Source organism: Bombina bombina, chromosome 7 (assembly GCF_027579735.1).
Source record: "Bombina bombina isolate aBomBom1 chromosome 7, aBomBom1.pri, whole genome shotgun sequence".
Lineage (NCBI taxonomy): Eukaryota > Metazoa > Chordata > Amphibia > Anura > Bombinatoridae > Bombina > Bombina bombina.
In genome coordinates this window covers 642,965,510-642,985,663 of record NC_069505.1, presented here as the reverse complement: position 1 = coordinate 642,985,663, position 20,154 = coordinate 642,965,510, and the positions used below count along the sequence as shown (strand labels likewise).

At 38.3% G+C, this 20,154-nt stretch overlaps 1 protein-coding gene across 2 annotated transcripts in view; it reads right to left on the bottom strand.

The window, feature by feature from the left end:
- Positions 1 to 288: 288 nt before the first annotated feature.
- The window catches only part of VASP (vasodilator stimulated phosphoprotein), a 210,069-nt gene continuing 190,203 nt past the window's right edge, over positions 289 to 20,154 (bottom strand). For both annotated transcript variants that reach the window (XM_053688823.1, XM_053688822.1), the window contains exons 10-12: positions 12,727 to 12,811; positions 11,166 to 11,223; positions 289 to 1,204 (exon numbers count right to left, since the gene is read on the bottom strand). In XM_053688823.1, coding sequence (XP_053544798.1) covers positions 1,167 to 1,204; positions 11,166 to 11,223; positions 12,727 to 12,811 — 181 coding nt within the window. In that variant the 3' untranslated portion in view covers positions 289 to 1,166. The remainder of the gene's footprint in view (positions 1,205 to 11,165; positions 11,224 to 12,726; positions 12,812 to 20,154) is intronic.

Here is a 20,154-nt window from a genome sequence, read left to right as displayed (position 1 = left end):
GGAGCTGGATGCCCGTGCCAGAGAGGCAGAGAGAAAGTTAATTTCCAAGTGATTTTCCCTCTGCAAGGAGCACCGTACCCAGATTCTGCCTCATTCTTCCCTCCCAGCTTCATGGAGAAAAGCACTGTATGACATTGAGGATTTCTCTACGTGAGGAGCTATAGTCCCACCCCCAAGGAATCGCACATTCAATGAATATAAATTTGTATATACATGGAATAAAAGTTATATATTTGTGAAGTGGCTGTGTGTGTGTTAGACATCACTTTTTTTATTAAGAGGCAACACTTTCTTCATACAGTAGGCCAACATTTATTTCTAGAAAAACAGGATACAAAAAACCCTTCAAATATTTTTATATATATATTAACCATATTTGACCCCAGAGCACGTGGTAGCCCCTCTCCCTTGATACTCGTGCGTGATGTAGCGACAATATAGGGTAGTCAGGGGCTTCCAAACCATTACCTTCCCTCATCCAGTGTCTTAACCTAAGCCTCTATGTAAATAAAATAACCCTAATCCCACCACCGTCAGCGCAACCTACATAGCATTGCGGTGATATAGCAATGCAGCGCTGCTTCTGTTACACCATAATTTTTATACAAAACATTGTATTTAAAATTGTAAAAAAAAATCATCCCTTTTTAAAAAAAACAGTCCTATTGGTCAAAGCTTGTAGCCTTTGCTAACCCGTTTAGTACTGCACTGTGGAAATGCAGCGACAAAGTAGAAATGCAGGGAGGACAAATGAAATGTTACTATGAGAAGATGGTTAATACAGAATGCAGTGTGATTAGTACAGTATACGCTGCAGAATAATTATTAGTAGGTCCTGCTGTGTGTGCATAGGGCAGTGATTAGTACAGTATACACTGCAGAATAATTATTAGTAGGTCCTGCTGTGTGCGCATAGGGCAGTGATTAGTACAGGGCATTATCTTTGGGCAAAGCTATGATTAGTAGTCCGCGAAGCTATGATTAGCCCAGATTATGTGCATTGAAATGTATAAATTAGCATAGGATGCCATGTGTGCATAGTCGTGGGGGTGTGGCAACGCCGCTCCCTCTTCATTAAAGCCCCCGCACAGCAGAGGAATGACTTATGAGCTGCAAGTCGAACGCAGTAGTTGGAGCCTGAGACATCGCTGGGAAGGAAGATTCTTTCAAGGGGTCCCCCGTTTGCGGAGTTCCTGTGTGAACGCTAGAAAGTGGGGGAAAAAGCAGTTTAAGTGAGACTGCATATACATTAAATAGCGATACAATATTTTGTGTTGCTATATAAATAAAAGATAATAAAACGGCATTTATACATGTTAAATCGCAATGTTTTGGCATATACCAGCCCTGATGACTGAATTAGAGGAAAAGGTATAAACTATACGCCAGATTATGAGTGAAAAACAAAGTTGCGCTTTTGCAAGTGTGATATTTGCGCTCCACTCTTAATACCAGCGCACGCAATTGTGCGCTGGCATTTGAAGTGCCCCACAATGCGAACGCGATTGCTAGGAAGCTATGAGCGCAATAGTGCGCTTCCACTAGCGCAGTAAAGGGGAAAAGTTGCTTAGCAAATTGTAAATATATATGAATATATATACACATAGTAACACAAATATATACGTATAAAAGCATATACATTTATATTTACTGGGTACACACAACTTTAGCTTGGTGCAGTTATTTTATCAGAAAATAAAAATGCTATAATGTGTACACACCACTGTATTGTGGGGCACATTTATAACATTTCCCAGAGATCTGACCTCTGGCTAATTGCTACCGCATCTGAGAAATGCGTTGCAGTTCTGTAAAAGGAGAGCGTGTGTCTGCTCCTTTTGTTTCTATGATGTTGTAACTTTTAATCAACACTTTTTAACTTGAAATGGTTTCAAATAAAATCATTGCATCATCACCTTCCGGTAAGCAGGGAGTCGCTGACCTGGTATTAGTGAACTGGGAGATGCTAGCATGCGCTACTAAGTACATCGGATGCTTGTGAGCACTATGTAATATAATCATTACGTATATTTGAGTAACTGTGCTGCACCAAGAAGGCACCTTCTATCCTTTGTATCGTTTTAAATCTTGATCTGAATGGTCACTGGTCATTGAAAGATACTAGCAGCTTTGTTGGGAGGGGGTTCTGCCGAGAATATTGCATTTCCTTTATAAAACTCAATTGTTTCTAAGACACCAGCTATTTACAAAGCTTTATGGATTACTTGATAGATCTCAAGAAGATCATTAACCAAGTGTGATCAACCAAATCCTTTATTAGGTTTATTTTACAAATTACGTTGGTGATTTTCAGCAGCACCTAGAGTTTCAGACAATGGATGACCCTTGTTAGTTAAGGCATATGTCTTTATTAGGTTTATTTTATAAATGACGTTAGTCATTGTCAGCAGCACCTAGAGTTTCAGACAATGGATGGCCCTTGGTTAGTTAAGGCATATGTCTTTATTTTATAAATGACGTTAGTCATTGTCAGCCGCACCTAGAGTTTCAGACAATGGATGACCCTTGTTAGTTAAGGCATATGTCTTTATTAGGTTTATTTTATAAATAACGTTAGTCATTGTCAGCAGCACCTAGAGTTTCAGACAATGGATGACCCTTGGTTAGTTAAGGCATATGTCTTTATTAGGTTTATTTTTATAAACAACGTTAGTCATTGTCAGCAGCACCTAGAGTTTCAGACAATGGATGACCCTTGGTTAGTTAAGGCATATGTCTTTATTAGGTTTATTTTATAAATGACGGTCACTGTCAGCAGCACCTAGAGTTTCAGACAATGGATGACCCTTGGTTAGTTAAGGCATATGTCTTTATTAGGTTTATTTTATAAATAACGTTAGTCATTGTCAGCAGCACCTAGAGTTTCAGACAATGGATGGCCCTTGGTTAGTTAAGGCATATGTCTTTATTAGGTTTATTTTATAAATGACGGTCATTATCAGCAGCACCTAGAGTTTCAGACAATGGATGGCCCTTGGTTAGTTAAGGCATATGTCTTTATTAGGTTTATTTTATAAATGACGGTCATTGTCAGCAGCACCTAGAGTTTCAGACAATGGATGACCCTTGGTTAGTTAAGGCATATGTCTTATTAGGTTTATTTTATAAATGACGGTCATTGTCAGCAGCACCTAGAGTTTCAGACAATGGATGACCCTTGGTTAGTTAAGGCATATGTCTTTGGTTTATATTATAAATGACGGTCATTGTCAGCAGCACCTAGAGTTTCAGACAATGGATGACCCTTGGTTAGTTAAGGCATATGTCTTTATTAGGTTTATTTTATAAATAACGTTAGTCATTGTCAGCAGCACCTAGAGTTTCAGACAATGGATGACCCTTGGTTAGTTAAGGCATATGTCTTTGGTTTATATTATAAATGACGGTCATTGTCAGCAGCACCTAGAGTTTCAGACAATGGATGACCCTTGGTTAGTTAAGGCATATGTCTTTGGTTTATTTTATAAATAACGTTAGTCATTGTCAGCAGCACCTAGAGTTTCAGACAATGGATGGCCCTTGGTTAGTTAAGGCATATGTCTTTATTAGGTTTATTTTATAAATGACGTTAGTCATTGTCAGCAGCACCTAGAGTTTCAGACAATGGATGACCCTTGGTTAGTTAAGGCATATGTCTTTATTAGGTTTATTTTATAAATGACGTTGGTCATTGTCAGCAGCATCTAGAGTTTCAGACAATGGATGGCCCTTGGTTAGTTAAGGCATATGTCTTTATTAGGTTTATTTTATAAATGACGGTCATTGTCAGCAGCACCTAGAGTTTCAGACAATGGATGACCCTTGGTTAGTTAAGGCATATGTCTTTATTAGGTTTATTTTATAAATAACGTTAGTCATTGTCAGCAGCACCTAGAGTTTCAGACAATGGATGGCCCTTGGTTAGTTAAGGCATATGTCTTTATTAGGTTTATTTTATAAATGACGGTCATTATCAGCAGCACCTAGAGTTTCAGACAATGGATGGCCCTTGGTTAGTTAAGGCATATGTCTTTATTAGGTTTATTTTATAAATGACGGTCATTGTCAGCAGCACCTAGAGTTTCAGACAATGGATGACCCTTGGTTAGTTAAGGCATATGTCTTTTATTAGGTTTATTTTATAAATGACGGTCATTGTCAGCAGCACCTAGAGTTTCAGACAATGGATGACCCTTGGTTAGTTAAGGCATATGTCTTTGGTTTATATTATAAATGACGGTCATTGTCAGCAGCACCTAGAGTTTCAGACAATGGATGACCCTTGGTTAGTTAAGGCATATGTCTTTGGTTTATTTTATAAATAACGTTAGTCATTGTCAGCAGCACCTAGAGTTTCAGACAATGGATGGCCCTTGGTTAGTTAAGGCATATGTCTTTATTAGGTTTATTTTATAAATGACGTTAGTCATTGTCAGCAGCGCCTAGAGTTTCAGACAATGGATGGCCCTTGGTTAGTTAAGGCATATGTCTTTATTAGGTTTATTTTATAAATAACGTTAGTCATTGTCAGCAGTGCCTAGAGTTTCAGACAATGGATGACCCTTGGTTAGTTAAGGCATATGTCTTTATTAGGTTTATTTTATAAATAACGTTAGTCATTGTCAGCAGTGCCTAGAGTTTCAGACAATGGATGGCCCTTGGTTAGTTAAGGCATATGTCTTTGGTTTATTTTATAAATAACGTTAGTCATTGTCAGCAGCACCTAGAGTTTCAGACAATGGATGACCCTTGGTTAGTTAAGGCATATGTCTTTATTAGGTTTATTTTATAAATAACGTTAGTCATTGTCAGCAGCGCCTAGAGTTTCAGACAATGGATGGCCCTTGGTTAGTTAAGGCATATGTCTTTGGTTTATTTTATAAATGACGGTCATTATCAGCAGCACCTAGAGTTTCAGACAATGGATGGCCCTTGGTAAGTTAAGGCATATGTCTTTATTAGGTTTATTTTATAAATAACGTTAGTCATTGTCAGCAGCACCTAGAGTTTCAGACAATGGATGGCCCTTGGTTAGTTAAGGCATATGTCTTTGGTTTATTTTATAAATGACGGTCATTATCAGCAGCACCTAGAGTTTCAGACAATGGATGACCCTTGGTTAGTTAAGGCATATGTCTTTATTAGGTTTATTTCTTTCATGTAATTGGCAAGAGTCCATGAGCTAGTGACGTATGGGATATACATTCCTACCAGGAGGGGAAAAGTTTCCCAAACCTCAAAATGCCTATAAATACACCCCTCACCACACCAACAATTCAGTTTTACAAACTTTGCCTCCCATGGAGGTGGTGAAGTAAGTTTGTGCTAGATTTCTACGTTGATATGCGCTTCGCAGCAGGCTGAAGCCCGGTTTTCCTCTCAGAGTGCAGTGAATGTCAGAGGGATGTGAAGGGAGTATTGCCTATTGAATACCATGGTCTTCCTCTAGGGGATCTATTTCATAGGTTCTCTGTTATCGGTCATAGAGATTTCTTCTCCTAACTCCCTTTTCAGATCGATGATATACTCTTATATACCATTACCTCTACTGATTCTCGTTTCAGTACTGGTTTGGCCATCTACTTTATGTAGATGAGTGTCTTTGGGTAAGTCTTATTTTTATTTATGACACTCTCAGCTATGGTTTGGCACTTTATATGTAAAGTTCTAAATATATGTTTTATACTATATTTGCCATGATTCAGGTCAATCAGTTTATTCTCCTTCTTTCAGACTTAATTTTTTGGGAAAATGCATATGAATTAATATTTTTCTTACCTAAAAATTTCATTGAATTTTTTCCTCTAAATTGCGGGCTGTTAGGCTCGCGGGTGCAAAAAATGCTAGAATTTATTGCGTCATTTTTGGCGCGAGACTTTTTTGGCGTGAGATTGACGTTTGTCTGACGTCAATAATGTCATTTCCGGCGTCGTAGTTGACACCGGAAGTTTTCACGTAGTTGCGTCATTTTTTACTCTCGTGTTTGTTAGACGTTTTTGGCGCCAAAAAATATATGGGCGTCATACTTGGCGCCAGTTTTTTTTTACATTATTTAAGTCTCACTTTTTAGTTGCTTCTGGTTTCTAGAGGCTTGTTTTGTTTTGCATTTTTTCCCATTCCTGAAACTGTCATTTAAGGAATTTGATAATTTTGCTTTATATGTTGTTTTTTCTATTACATATTGCAAGATGTCACAACCTGACCCTGGATCAGAATCTACTTCTGGAAAGACGCTGCCTGATGTCGGTCCTACCAAAGCTAAGTGCATTTGTTGTAAACTTATGCTAACTGTTCCTCCGGCTGTAGTTTGTGTTAGTTGTCATGATAAACTATCAAACGCAGATAATATTTCCATTAGTAATAATCCATTACCTGTTGTTGCTCCGTCAACATCTAATGTTCAGGATGTTCCTGTTAATGTAAAAGAATTTGTTTCTAATTCTATTCGGAAGGCTCTGTCTGTTATACCTCCTTCTAGTAAACGTAAAAGGTCTTTTAAAACTTCTCATAAATCAGATACATTTTTAAATGACCGCCATCATTCTGACTTATCTATCTCTGATGAGGATCTTTCTGGATCAGAAGATTCTGCCTCAGATATTGACACTGATAAATCTTCATATTTGTTTAAGATGGAGTTTATTTGTTCTTTACTGAAAGAAGTGTTGATTGCATTAGATATGGAGGAGTCTAGTCCTCTTGATATTAAAACTAGTAAGCGTTTAAATTCGTTTTTTAAACCTCATGTAGTTATTCCAGAAGTTTTTCCAGTTCCTGATGCTATTTCAGATGTAATTTCTAGGGAATGGAATAGTCTGGGTACTTCATTTACTCCTTCTCCAAGGTTTAAGAAATTGTACCCTTTGCCGTCTGATAGATTAGAGTTTTGGGAGAAAATCCCCAAAGTTGATGGGGCTATTTCTACTCTTGCTAAACGTACTACTATTCCTACGGCAGATAGTACTTCTTTTAAGGATCCTTTAGATAGGAAGCTTGAATCATTTCTAAGGAGGGCTTATTTATGTTCAGGTAATCTTCTTAGGCCTGCTATTTCTTTGGCTGATGTTGCTGCAGCTTCCACTTTCTGTTTGGAGGCTTTAGCACAACAAGTGTCGGACCTTGATGCTTATAGCATTGTTAAACTTCTTCAACATGCTAATAACTTTGTTTGTGATGCCATTTTTGATATCATTAGGATTGATGTCAGGTATATGTCTTTAGCTATTTTAGCTAGAAGAGCTTTATGGCTTAAATCTCGGAATGCAGATATGACTTCTAAGTCAACGTTGCTTTCTCTTTCTTTAAAAAGGTAATAAGTTATTTGGTTCTCAGTTGGATTCTATAATTTCAACTGTCTCTGGGGGGAAAGGAGCTTTTTTGCCTCAGGATAAAAAATCTAAGGGTAAATATAGGGCTGCTAATCGTTTTCGTTCCTTTCGTCAGAATAAGGAACAGAAGCCTGACCCTTCCCCTAAAGGAACGGTCTCCGTTTGGAAACCTTCTCCAGTCTGGAATAAATCCAAGCCTTTTAGGAAATCAAAACCAGCTCCCAAGTCTGCATGAAGGTGCAGCCCTCATTCCAGTACAGCTGGTAGGGGGCAGGTCACGATTTTTCAAAGATGTTTGGATCAGTTTGATTAGAAATCATTGGATTCAGAACATTGTTTCTCAAGGGTACAGAATAGGTTTCAAGATAAGACCGCCTGTGAGAAGATTCTTTCTCTCACGCATTCCAGTAAACCCAGTAAAGGCTCAGGCTTTTCTGAAATGTGTTTCAGACCTGGAGTCAGCTGGGGTAATTGTGCCAGTTCCAGATCTGGAACGGGGTCTGGGGTTTTATTCAAATCTGTTCATTGTACCGAAGAAAGAGAATTCTTTCAGACCAGTTCTGGATCTAAAAATATTGAATCGTTATGTAAGGATACCAACATTCAAAATGGTGACTATAAGGACTATTCTGCCTTTTGTTCAGCAAGGGCATTATATGTCCACAATAGACTTACAGGATGCATATCTTCATATTCCTATTCATCCGGATCACTATCAGTTCCCGAGATTCTCTTTTCTAGACAAGCATTACCAATTTGTTGCTCTTCCTTTTGGCCTAGCAACAGCTCCAAGGATCTTTTCAAAGGTTCTCGGTGCCCTTCTCTCTGTAATCAGAGAGCAGGGTATTGCGGTATTTCCTTATTTGGACGATATCTTGGTACTTGCTCAGTCTTTACATTCTGCAGAATCTCATACGAATCAACTCGTGTTGTTTCTTCAAAGACATGGTTGGAGGATCAATTTACCAAAGAGTTCCTTGATTCCTCGGACAAGGGTAACCTTTTTGGGTTTCCAAATAGATTCAGTATCCATGACTTTGTCTCTAACAGACAAGAGACGTCTGAAATTGGTTTCAGCTTGTCGAAACCTTCAGTCTCAATCATTCCCTTCGGTAGCTTTGTGCATGGAAATTTTAGGTCTCATGACTGCAGCATCGGACGCGATACCCTTTGCTCGTTTTCACATGAGAACTCTCCAGCTTTGTATGCTGAACCAATGGTGCAGGGATTATACAAAGATATCACAATTAATATCCTTAAATCCCAATGTTCGTTTTTCTCTGACTTGGTGGTTGGATCACCATCGTTTAGTTCAAGGGGCCTCATTTGTTCGTCCAACCTGGACTGTGATCACAACAGATGCAAGTCTTTCAGGTTGGGGAGCTGTATGGGGATCTCTGACAGCGCAGGGGGTTTGGGAATCTCAGGAGGCGAGATTACCAATCAACATTTTGGAACTCCGTGCGATTTTCAGAGCTCTTCAGTTCTGGCCTCTTCTGAAGAGAGAATCGTTTATTTGTTTTCAGACAGACAATGTCACAACCGTGGCGTATGTCAATCATCAAGGTGGGACTCAGTCCTCAGGCTATGAAAGAAGTATCTCGGATACTTGTATGGGCGGAATCCAGCTCCTGTCTAATCTCTGCGGTTCACATCCCAGGTATAGACAATTGGGAAGCGGATTATCTCAGCCGCCAGACGTTACATCCGGGCGAATGGTCTCTTCATCCAGAGGTATTTCTTCAGATTGTTCAGATATGGGGACTTCCAGAAATAGATCTGATGGCTTCTCATCTAAACAGGAAACTTCCCAGGTATCTGTCCAGATCCAGGGATCCTCAGGCGGAAGCGGTGGATGCGTTGTCACTTCCTTGGAATTATCATCCGGCTTATATTTTTCCGCCTCTAGTTCTTCTTCCAAAAGTCATTTCCAAAATCATAATAGAACGTTTGTTTGTGCTGCTGGTGGCTCCAGCATGGCCACACAGGTTTTGGTATGCGGATCTTGTTCGGATGGCCAGTTGCCAACCTTGGACGCTTCCGTTAAGGCCAGACCTTCTATCTCAAGGCCCATTTTTCCATCAGGATCTCAAATCATTAAATTTGAAGGTATCGAAATTGAACGCTTAATACTTAGTCATAGAGGTTTCTCTGACTCCGTGATTAATACTATGTTACAGGCTCGTAAATCCGTGTCTAGAAAGATTTATTACAGAGTTTGGAAGACTTACATTTCTTGGTGTTCTCATAAATTCTCTTGGCATTCTTTTAGAATTCCTAGAATTTTACAGTTTCTTCAGGATGGTTTGGATAAAGGTTTTGTCTGCAAGTTCCTTGAAAGGACAAATCTCTGCTCTTTCTGTTCTGTTTCACAGAAAAATTGCTAATCTTCCTGATATTTATTGTTTTGTACAGGCTTTGGTTCGTATCAAGTCAATCTCTCCTCCTTGGAGTCTTAATTTGGTTTTGAGGGCTTTACAGGCTCCTCCGTTTGAGCCTATGCATTCTCTGGACATTAAATTACTTTCTTGGAAAGTCCTGTTCCTTTTGGCCATCTCTTCTGCTAGAAGAGTTTTTGAGTTATCTGCTCTTTCTTGTGAGTCTCCTTTTCTGATTTTTCGTGAGGATAAGGCGGTTTTGCGGACTTCATTTAAATTTTTACCTAAAATTGTGAATTCTAACATCATTAGTAGAGAAATTGTTGTCCCTTCGTTGTGTCCTAATCCTAAGAATTCTATGGAGAGATCTTTACATTCTTTGGATGTAGTTAGAGCTTTGAAATATTATGTTGAAGCTACTAAAGATTTCAGAAAGACCTCTAGTCTATTTGTTATCTTTTCTGGTTCTAGGAAAGGTCAGAAGGCTTCTGCCATTTCTTTGGCGTCTTGGTTAAAGCTTTTGATTCATCATGCTTATTTGGAGTCGGTTAAATCCCCTCCTCAGAGGATTACGGCTCATTCTACTAGGTCAGTTTCTACTTCCTGGGCTTTTAAGAATGAAGCTTCTGTTGATCAGCTTTGAAAAGCAGCAACTTGGTCTTTTTTGCATACTTTTACTAAATTCTACCATTTTGATGTTTTCTCTTCTTCTGAAGCAGTTTTTGGTAGAAAAGTACTTCAGGCAGCCGTTTCAGTTTGATTCGTCTGCTTATAATTTCAGTTTTTTTCATTATAAGATTAAAACTTTTGATTTGGGTAGTGGATTCTTTTTTCAGCGGAATTGGCTGTCTTTATTTTTATCCCTCCCTCTCTAGTGACTCTTGCGTGGAGTTCCACATCTTGGGTATCTGCTATCCCATACGTCACTAGCTCATGGACTCTTGCCAATTACATGAAAGAAAACATAATTTATGTAAGAACTTACCTGATAAATTCATTTCTTTCATATTGGCAAGAGTCCATGAGGCCCACCCTTTTTTGTGGTGGTTATGATTTTTTTGTATAAAGCACAATTATTCCAATTCCTTGTTTGATGCTTTCGCTCCTTTCTTATCACCCCACTTCTTGGCTATTCGTTAAACTGAATTGTGGGTGTGGTGAAGGGTGTATTTATAGGCATTTTGAGGTTTGGGAAACTTTGCCCCTCCTGGTAGGAATGTATATCCCATACGTCACTAGCTCATGGACTCTTGCCAATATGAAAGAAATGAATTTATCAGGTAAGTTCTTACATAAATTATGTTTTTATAAATGACGGTCATTGTCAGCAGCACCTAGAGTTTCAGACAATGGATGACCCTTGGTTAAGGCATATGTCTTTGCTCTTTAAGTTGGGGTGAATTCTCCATCTACTTGATTTCTCCCTGCCTTAATTCATCTGCAGGAAGACATTTCTTACCCTCAATAATCTCTTCTTTCACTTTCTGTAGTTCTTTCCTCATCTCCTCCAGCAACTCCTGTAGAGAATCAACTCATTAAAGGGACAGTCTAGTGAAAATTAAACTCTCATGATTCAGATAGGGCAATTTTAAACAACTTTCCGATTCACTTTTATAATCACGTTTACTTGTTTCTCTTGGTATTCGTAGTTGAAAGCTAAACCTAGATATGCTCATAAGCTAAGCCCTTGAAGTCTGGCCCTCATCTCAATGCAATTGACAGTATTTCACAGTTAGAAGGTGTTAGTTCATGTGTGCCATGCCCATGGAGTTATTTATGAGCGCACTGATTCGCTAAAATGCAAGTTGTCAAAAGAACTGAAATAAGAAGTAGTCTGCAGAGGCTTAGATACAGGGTAATCACAGAGGTAAAAAGTGTGTTAATATAACTGAGATAAGGAGCAGTCTGCAAAGGGTTAGATACACTTTTTACCTCTGATTACCTTGTATCTAACCCTTTGCAGACTGCTCCTTATCTCAGTTATATTAATACACTTTTTACCTCTGTGATTACCTTGTATTAATATAACTGAGATAAGGGGCAGTCTGCAGAGGCTTAGATACAGGGTAATCACAGAGGTAAAAAGTATATTAATATAACTGAGATAAGGGGCAGTCTGCAAAGGGTTAGATACAGGGTAATCACAGAGGTAAAAAGTATATTAATATAACTGAGATAAGGGGCAGTCTGCAGAGGGTTAGATACAAGGTAATCAGAGGTAAAAAGGTATATTAATATAAATGAGATAAGGAGCAGTCTGCAGAGGCTTAGATACAGGGTAATCACAGAGGTAAAAAGTATATTAATATAACAATGCTGGGTTTACAAAACTCGAGAATGGGTAATAAAGGGATTATCTATCTTTTTAAACAATACAAATTCTGGAGTAGACTGTCCCTTCAAGCACAAATGGGAAAGTACACCTAATAAAATATCAGTTAAAGGGGCACTCAGGTTAAATTAAATTTTCATGATTCAGATACAGCATGTAATTTTAAACAACTTTCCAATTTACTTCCATTAAAAAAAAATGTGCACAGTCTTTTATATTTACAATTTGAGTCACCAGATCCTACTGAGCATGTGCAAGAATTCACAGACTATACGTATATGCATTGGCTGATTGCTATCACATGGTACAAGGGGAGTGGAAATATACATAACTTTGAAATTTATTATAAAAAAAATCTACTACTCATTTAAAGTTCGGACCAAGTGCTATTGTATGGTCTTGTTACCTTGCATTTGTTGATTATGCAAATCTAATGTGTTGACTGGTCCTTTAAATGGACTATGAACACAGAGCTGTACATTTGTATGTAACATTGGGGGCATGCGTATTATGTAAGGGTTGTAGATTTCTCAGATTTAGTTTATCAGATCAATGTTCATAATTTATGGTCAGTTAACTCAATTTTCAATGCAGAGAAGGTGGTTTACACACCAATGTTTTATTTTAATTCAAGATGACAAGTTGGGGGATGATGGTTACTTGGATGGTTCCAGTAAAAGCAGATTACCTGTTTAATTCTCTCCAATGCATCAGAATCCTCTGGACTTGGGGCCACATCAGTACTACTATTATTAGTAGTAGTTGACTTCATCCTGTAAAAATGGGAAAGAAAAAATAAAGAATTGTGATTATACAAACCAGGGATACCCAACTGGCAGCCTATAGGCAATATGCAGCCCCCTACACTAGCGTTGTGTGGTCCCTGAGAATAAGCAGTAATAATAATGTGTACCACCAGCTTTTGTGGTCCCAGGAAAAGGTGGAACGTAAATGTATGTTTTTGTTGAGGTCTGGTGTGTTGAAAAACAAAGTGGTCACAAATCAAGTGCTCACTGTAGGGGAGAAAGTAAATCTGCAACCTTGTCTACAGCTATACCTAAATCAATACCTATACCCAAATAGGTAAATATTTTGGTTTAGATTTTGTTGCATAAGTCTATATCAAATATGTACCTACATCTATATATGTGCCTAAATCTATACCCAAATATGTGCCTAAATGTATACCTATACCCAATTATGCATCTAAATCTATACCCAAATATTTGCCTAAATCTATACCTGTACATGTGCCTAAATCTGTACCTGAGCTAAATCTGTACCTAAATCTATACCTGTGCCTAAATCTGTACCTAAAATCTATACATGTACCTGTACCTAAATCTATACCTGTACCTAAATCTATACCTGAGCTAAATCTGTACCTAAATCTATACTTGTACCTGTGCCTAAATCTATACCTGTACCAAATCTGTACCTAAATCTATACTTGTACCTGTGCCTAAATCTGTACCTGTAGCAAATCTGTGCCTAAATCTATACTTGTACCTAAATCTGTACTTGTGCCTATACCTGTGCCTAAATCTGTACCTGTACCTAAATATATACCTGTGCCTAAATCTGTACCTAAATCTTTACTTGTATCTGTGCCTACATCTGTACCTAAATCTATACCTGTGCCACTGAATGCTTTTAGAAAATCTAATTTGTGGGTTTAAAAGTCCTAAATGTATATGCAGCCCTTAACCTTTTGGCCCCCATGTATATGAGGCCCTTAACCTGTGGCCCCCATGAGTTAGGCAGTTAGCCTTCACTGATCCCCATACTCCTGCTATACCTCCCATTCTAAATCTATACTTGTACCTGTGCCTAAATCTATACCTGTACCTAAATCTGTACTTGTACCTATGCCTAAATCTATACCTGTATCAAGTCTGTACCAAATCTGTGCCTAAATCTGTACCTAAATCTATACTTGTACCTGTGCCTAAATCTGTACCTAAATCTATACTTGTACCTGTGCCTAAATCTATACTTGTACCTGTGCCTAAATCTGTACCTAAATCTATACTTGTACCTAAATCTGTGCCTAAACCTGTACCTGTACCTAAATCTATACCTGTGCCTAAATCTTTACTTGTATCTGTGGCTAAATCTATACCTGTGCCTAAATCTTTACTTGTATCTGTGCCTAAATCTATACCTATACCTGTGCCTAAATCTATACTTGTAATCTGTGCCTAAATCTATACCTAAATCTTTACTTGTACCTATGCCTAAATCTATACTTGTACCTGTGCCACTGGATGCTTTTAGAAAATCTAATTTGTGGGTTTAAAAGTCCTAAATGTATATGCAGCCCTTAACCTGTGGCCCCCATGTATATGCGGCCCTTAACCTGTGGCCCCCATGTGTTAGGCAGTTAGCCCCCATACTCCTGCTCTACCTCCCATTCTAAATTCAAGGGACATTAAACACTCAATAAATTGTTGCTTGAATTATGTATTTAGAACAAAGATTAGCTTGAGAAAACATTTTTGTATTTTTAAAAACATAATTTATGTAAGAACTTACCTGATAAATGTATTTCTTTCATATTGGCAAGAGTCCATGAGCTAGTGACATATGGGATATACATTCCTACCAGGAGGGGGCAAAGTTTCCCAAACCTCAAATGCCTATAAATACACCCCTCACCACACCCACAATTCAGTTTAACGAATAGCCAAGTAGTGGGGTGATAACACAAAGGAGTAAAAAAGCATACAAAAAGAGGAGGATAGGAAAGGCAGATGATAAAGTTCAAAACTACCGACCAATTTCTTTAATCAATATCGACATGAAAATATACGCAAAATTGTTAGCCACAAGACTAAATAGCATACTCCCCCAGATCATTAATAACGACCAGGTAGGTTTTGTACAAGGACGGGAAGCAAAAGATAATACCACTAGAATACTCCATACACTACAAGACGTGACGGACAATAAGACACCCATGACATTCTTATCCACAGACGCCGAGAAGGCATTTGACAGAGTTGACTGGGACTTCATGTGGGCGACATTGACGAAATTCGACTTCCCCTGTAAATTTATAAATAGAATTAAAGCCCTGTACACAACTCCCTCAGCCAAAGTAATAGCCAATAGTACTCAATCCAAAAGCTTTTTAATTAGGAACGGTACGAGACAGGGATGTCCCCTCTCTCCCCTACTATTCATTCTTACTGTAGAAATTCTAGCGACTATAGTCAGAAAACACCCCGATATCAAAGGTTTCACATACGGTCCATATACTCAGAAATGTTTACTCTTCGCTGACGACATTATATTTACATTGACAGAACCTAAGACCTCTTTACCCCCTTTACTAGAAATCTTTCGGGAATATAAACAGGTCTCAAATTTTTCAATCAATTTGGATAAGTCCATGTTGATGCCCATCAATTTGGATGAGTCAACTACTCATTATATCACCGAACACACACAATTCGATTTAGTCAGGTCGATCACTTACCTTGGGACGATTATCCCGGATAACCCGTCGGAGATTTATAATAACAATTTTGCACCTTTATATGAGGGAATGGGCCAACTACTTGGCACATGGCACAAACAGGGACATTTATCATGGATGGGGCGCATAAATGCAATTAAAATGTCAATAATACCCAAATATCTCTACTTATTTCAAACATTACCCATAGGTATCCCCCAACACTTCTTTAACACGCATCAAAAACTAATAGAGTCCTTTATCTGGGCACATGGAAAACCGAGAGTAGCGAGAAAGAATTTGTACCGTGCCAAAGAGGACGGGGGATTGAATGTCCCGATCCTTAGAAACTATTATTTAGCGACTCTCCTTGTTCGTATAGTAGCATGGTGTCATAACAGTCCATCAAAACAATGGGTCCATATGGAAGCACAACTAGCAGACTCACTTAATATGTCTAATCTACCATGGCTACTGAAAAAGCACAGGCCAAACCAAGCAGGGACTAACATATTGATCAGAACCACTCTGGAAGCTTGGGACAAAACACTTAAAGAACAAAACAACCTTTCCACACAGATCTCCCCTCTATCCCCTATATTTCAAAACCCTTACTTCTTCCCAGACAGTTTAGAGGGCTTGGTAGACTCCCCCTCTACTGGCATAAATGTTCCTATACATGCGTTAATACAAAACGGCTTGTTCAAGAGCCAACACGACCTAAAGGAGGAAATAGGACCTCCTTTTGACAAGTGGTATGTATACTTGCAAACTAGACACTCAGTTATGTCGGATCTACGAAAAAATTAGCTTTTAAGACCCCTTACACCCTTTGAGAAATTGTGCACATCAGATAGCATAACGAGCTCACATGTCTCACTGACTTACGCAATACTGAACAAAAAAACGCCCAACACAAAACAGTCATATACGAAACAATGGGAACACGAGCTACAAATAGAAATTACTGATGAACAGTGGTCTCACTCTTTCACCTCCACTAAAAAATCTTCCATTTCACTTCATATAGCAGAACTAAACTATAAGATATTGTCTAGGTGGTATCTTACCCCACATAGGCTGTGCAAGATCTTCCCTTCAGCGTCTCCTTTATGCTGGAGACACTGCGGGGAAATAGGGACCATGACACACATTTGGTGGTCGTGTCCCAAATTGAAACCATTCTGGGACCAGGTAACTTCATATATAAGAGATAAAATAAAATTTAACATAACATTAAATCCTGCAATGGTTCTGTTGAATCAAACCCCTAACTTAGGCTGTGTATACAGAGGGAAATTATTATCCTGCATGTTAAATTGTGCAAAGCGATTGATCCCTAGAATGTGGAAAAAAGAAGAGATCCCAAATCTAACACAATGGATTTCGGAGGTCACAATCGTATTAAAGCTGGAAAAAATGCATTACAGCTATATAGGGAAAAAAACTTCATCCTAGAAGTTATATTCCTCTGGGAGCTAGACCCCGCTAATATTGAGTAGACATTCTGGGTATTGTCAAACCAGAGGTATAGGCTGAAGTGTCAAATACAGATGTGGCCTGCTATAATAATGTAATGTAATGTATTGTTATTCACTGCTTTCTCTCTTTCTTCTCCTATTTTTGCATATGGGCTAATCAGATATAATTACAGGGTTGCTGTTCTGCGAGAGTTGTATTGTACTTGTGATATCAGAATTCTTGGGTTTTTTTTTCCTTCTGTATAAAACAAACTGGAAAACATTCAATAAAAAACATTTATTTCAAAAAAAAAAAAGAGGAGGATATGAAAAAGAAAGAAGCGCACACAAAGAACGATTCAAGTGAAGATTTAATAAATTAATACATACGCAACACACACTTACTAGATGCGAATAAAAACAAGCAATTCAGACAGATGTTGTTGTGATACACCTCCTGGTCTTGTTGGCACAAAGCGATGGTGAAGTACCCAACACCGGCTCCAGAATCTGCTTGGCGTCCGGACTGCCTACTACAGATAACAAGAGACCGGGTACACAGAGGTATCAAGTGTCTGTATAATATTATATGATGTATATTCCTTGACGCGTTTCCCCCGATCTGCGGTCAGGCTTTTTCAAGAGGTGAGAATAGTTTTAAACTTTGCGCCTTTTAAAATGTCCAGATTCAAATACTCCCCTAGTAGCTCGTCAGGGGGCGTGAATCTCGCTTACTAGTTCATTGATAAAATTTGATATTGAACAGTCACTGATTATGAACACTTAAAAACATAACATATAGTAACAAATAAACTCATATTTGATTGTGAGAAAATCTAAAAAAGCAAAAAACATTACCGCTAAAGATGTATATACCTAATTAATAAAATGAATACATTGTATGGCATTTTTTTACACATACCAAAGTTATCAAAGGTTTAGACAAAAATCCTAAGGATATATATACAGCATTACTAGAAAAGATAATAAGAACCTTATACTCTGTACAATTTAAAAATACATATTAAAAAGCAAACACGCTCCATTGTAATTTATTTTCTATAATCTGACTAACCGCTTTTAAAAAGACGTAAACCTATATAACTTATTTAAATAAACAATCTCTTATCGTAGTGAAAGGGTTGGTCTAGAATGTCAAAAGTGATGCCAGGACAAAGTCAGAAACCACCGGTCTAACTGCAAAGATAACGTATGGGTGGGTTTGGAATAGAGTTAAACCTAAAACTACTAGCTTGGACACCGCATTATGAACAAAAATATCCACAATAGCCAGGGATGAAGGGACACTACTAAAACCAAGAACAAAAACACTATTTCTTCTGTTAAGTGTGATCAGTCCACGGGTCATCATTACTTCTGGGATATTAACTGCTCCCCTACAGGAAGTGCAAGAGGATTCACCCAGCAGAGCTGCTATATAGCTCCTCCCCTCTACGTCACCTCCAGTCATTCTCTTGCACCCAACGACTAGATAGGATGTGTGAGAGGACTATGGTGATATATTTAGTTTTTATATCTTCAATCAAAAGTTTGTTATTTTATAATAGCACCAGAGTGTGTTATTCCTTCTCTGGTAGAATTTGAAGAAGAATCTACCTGAGTTTTTTCTATGATTTTAGCCGGAGTAGTTAAGATCATATTGCTGTTTCTCGGCCATCTGAGGAGAGGTAAACTTCAGATCAGGGGACAGCAGGCAGATTAATCTGCAAAGAGGTATGTAGCAGTTTATTTTTTTCTGACATGGAATTGATGAGAAAATCCTGCCATGCCGTTATAATGTAAACTCAGCCTTGAATGCAGTAGATGTAGCTGATATCAGGCTGTCATGTATGTATATTTTACACTTCAGTTTTCTGGGGAATGGTACTTCTCTGGTTTTTAGACTGTATACATAGACTTAACCTAATTTGCAGGGACTTGCAATAGGTTTTAAATGACAATTAATTATTGAGGTAAAACGTTTTTTTGCTGGCATGTAAAAACGTTTTTTTCACTGAGGTACTGGGTGAAAAAATGTTTTGGGCACTATTTTTCCACTTGGCAATAGTTTTGATTTAAATTAGAGCAGTTCACTGATCCCTCTCACTGTTATGTGTGTGGGGGAGGGGCCATTTTTGGCGCTTTTACTATGCATCAAAAAAACTCAGTCAGAGGTTCATTTTCTTCCTGCATGATCCGGTTCATCTCTACAGAGTTCAGGGATCTCCAAAGCCTTTTTTGAGGGAAGTAATCATTACAGCAGAGCTGTGCTGATTGTATTGACTGTGATAAAAAAAAAAAACGTTTATTTGTGTATTTTTTTCTGCTGCCTGGGTTAGTTATCATTGCTGAGGGGAACAATCCTTTGCTAAAACTGTATATTCTGACAAAGATTGATGCTATAACTTAATTATTTTAACTGTTATAATTTTTTTCTGTGCTTCTTAAAGGCACAGTTCGTTTTCATATTATTTGTAAATTACTTTGAAAAGTATTTCCAAGTTGCTGTTTATTTGCTAGTGTGTTAAACATGTCTGATTCAGAGGAATATCTCTGTGCTATATGTGTTAATGCCAAAGTGGAGCCCAATAGAAATTTATGTACTAAATGTATTGATGCTACTTTAAAAAACAGTCAATCTGTACAAATTGAACATATTTCACCAAACAACGAGGGGAGAGTTATGCCGACTAACTCGCCTCACGTGTCAGTACCTGCATCTCCCGCTCAGGAGGTGCGTGATATTGTAGCGCCGAGTACATCTGGGCGGCCATTACAAATCACATTACAAGATATGGCTACTGTTATGACTGAAGTTTTGGCTAAACTACCAGAACTAAGAGGTAAACGTGATCACTCTGGGGTGAGAACAGAGTGCGCTGATAATGCAAGGGCCATGTCTGATACTGCGTCACAGTTTGCAGAACGTGAAGACGGAGAGCTTCATTCTGTGGGTGACGGTTCTGATCCAAATAAACTGGACTCAGACATTTCAAATTTTAAATTTAAGCTTGAGAACCTCCGTGTGTTACTAGGGGAGGTATTAGCGGCTCTGAATGATTGTAACACAGTTGCAATCCCAGAGAAAATGTGTAGGTTGGATAAATATTTTGCGGTACCGACGAGTACTGACGTTTTTCCTATACCTAAGAGACTTACTGACATTGTTACTAAGGAGTGGGATAGACCCGGTGTG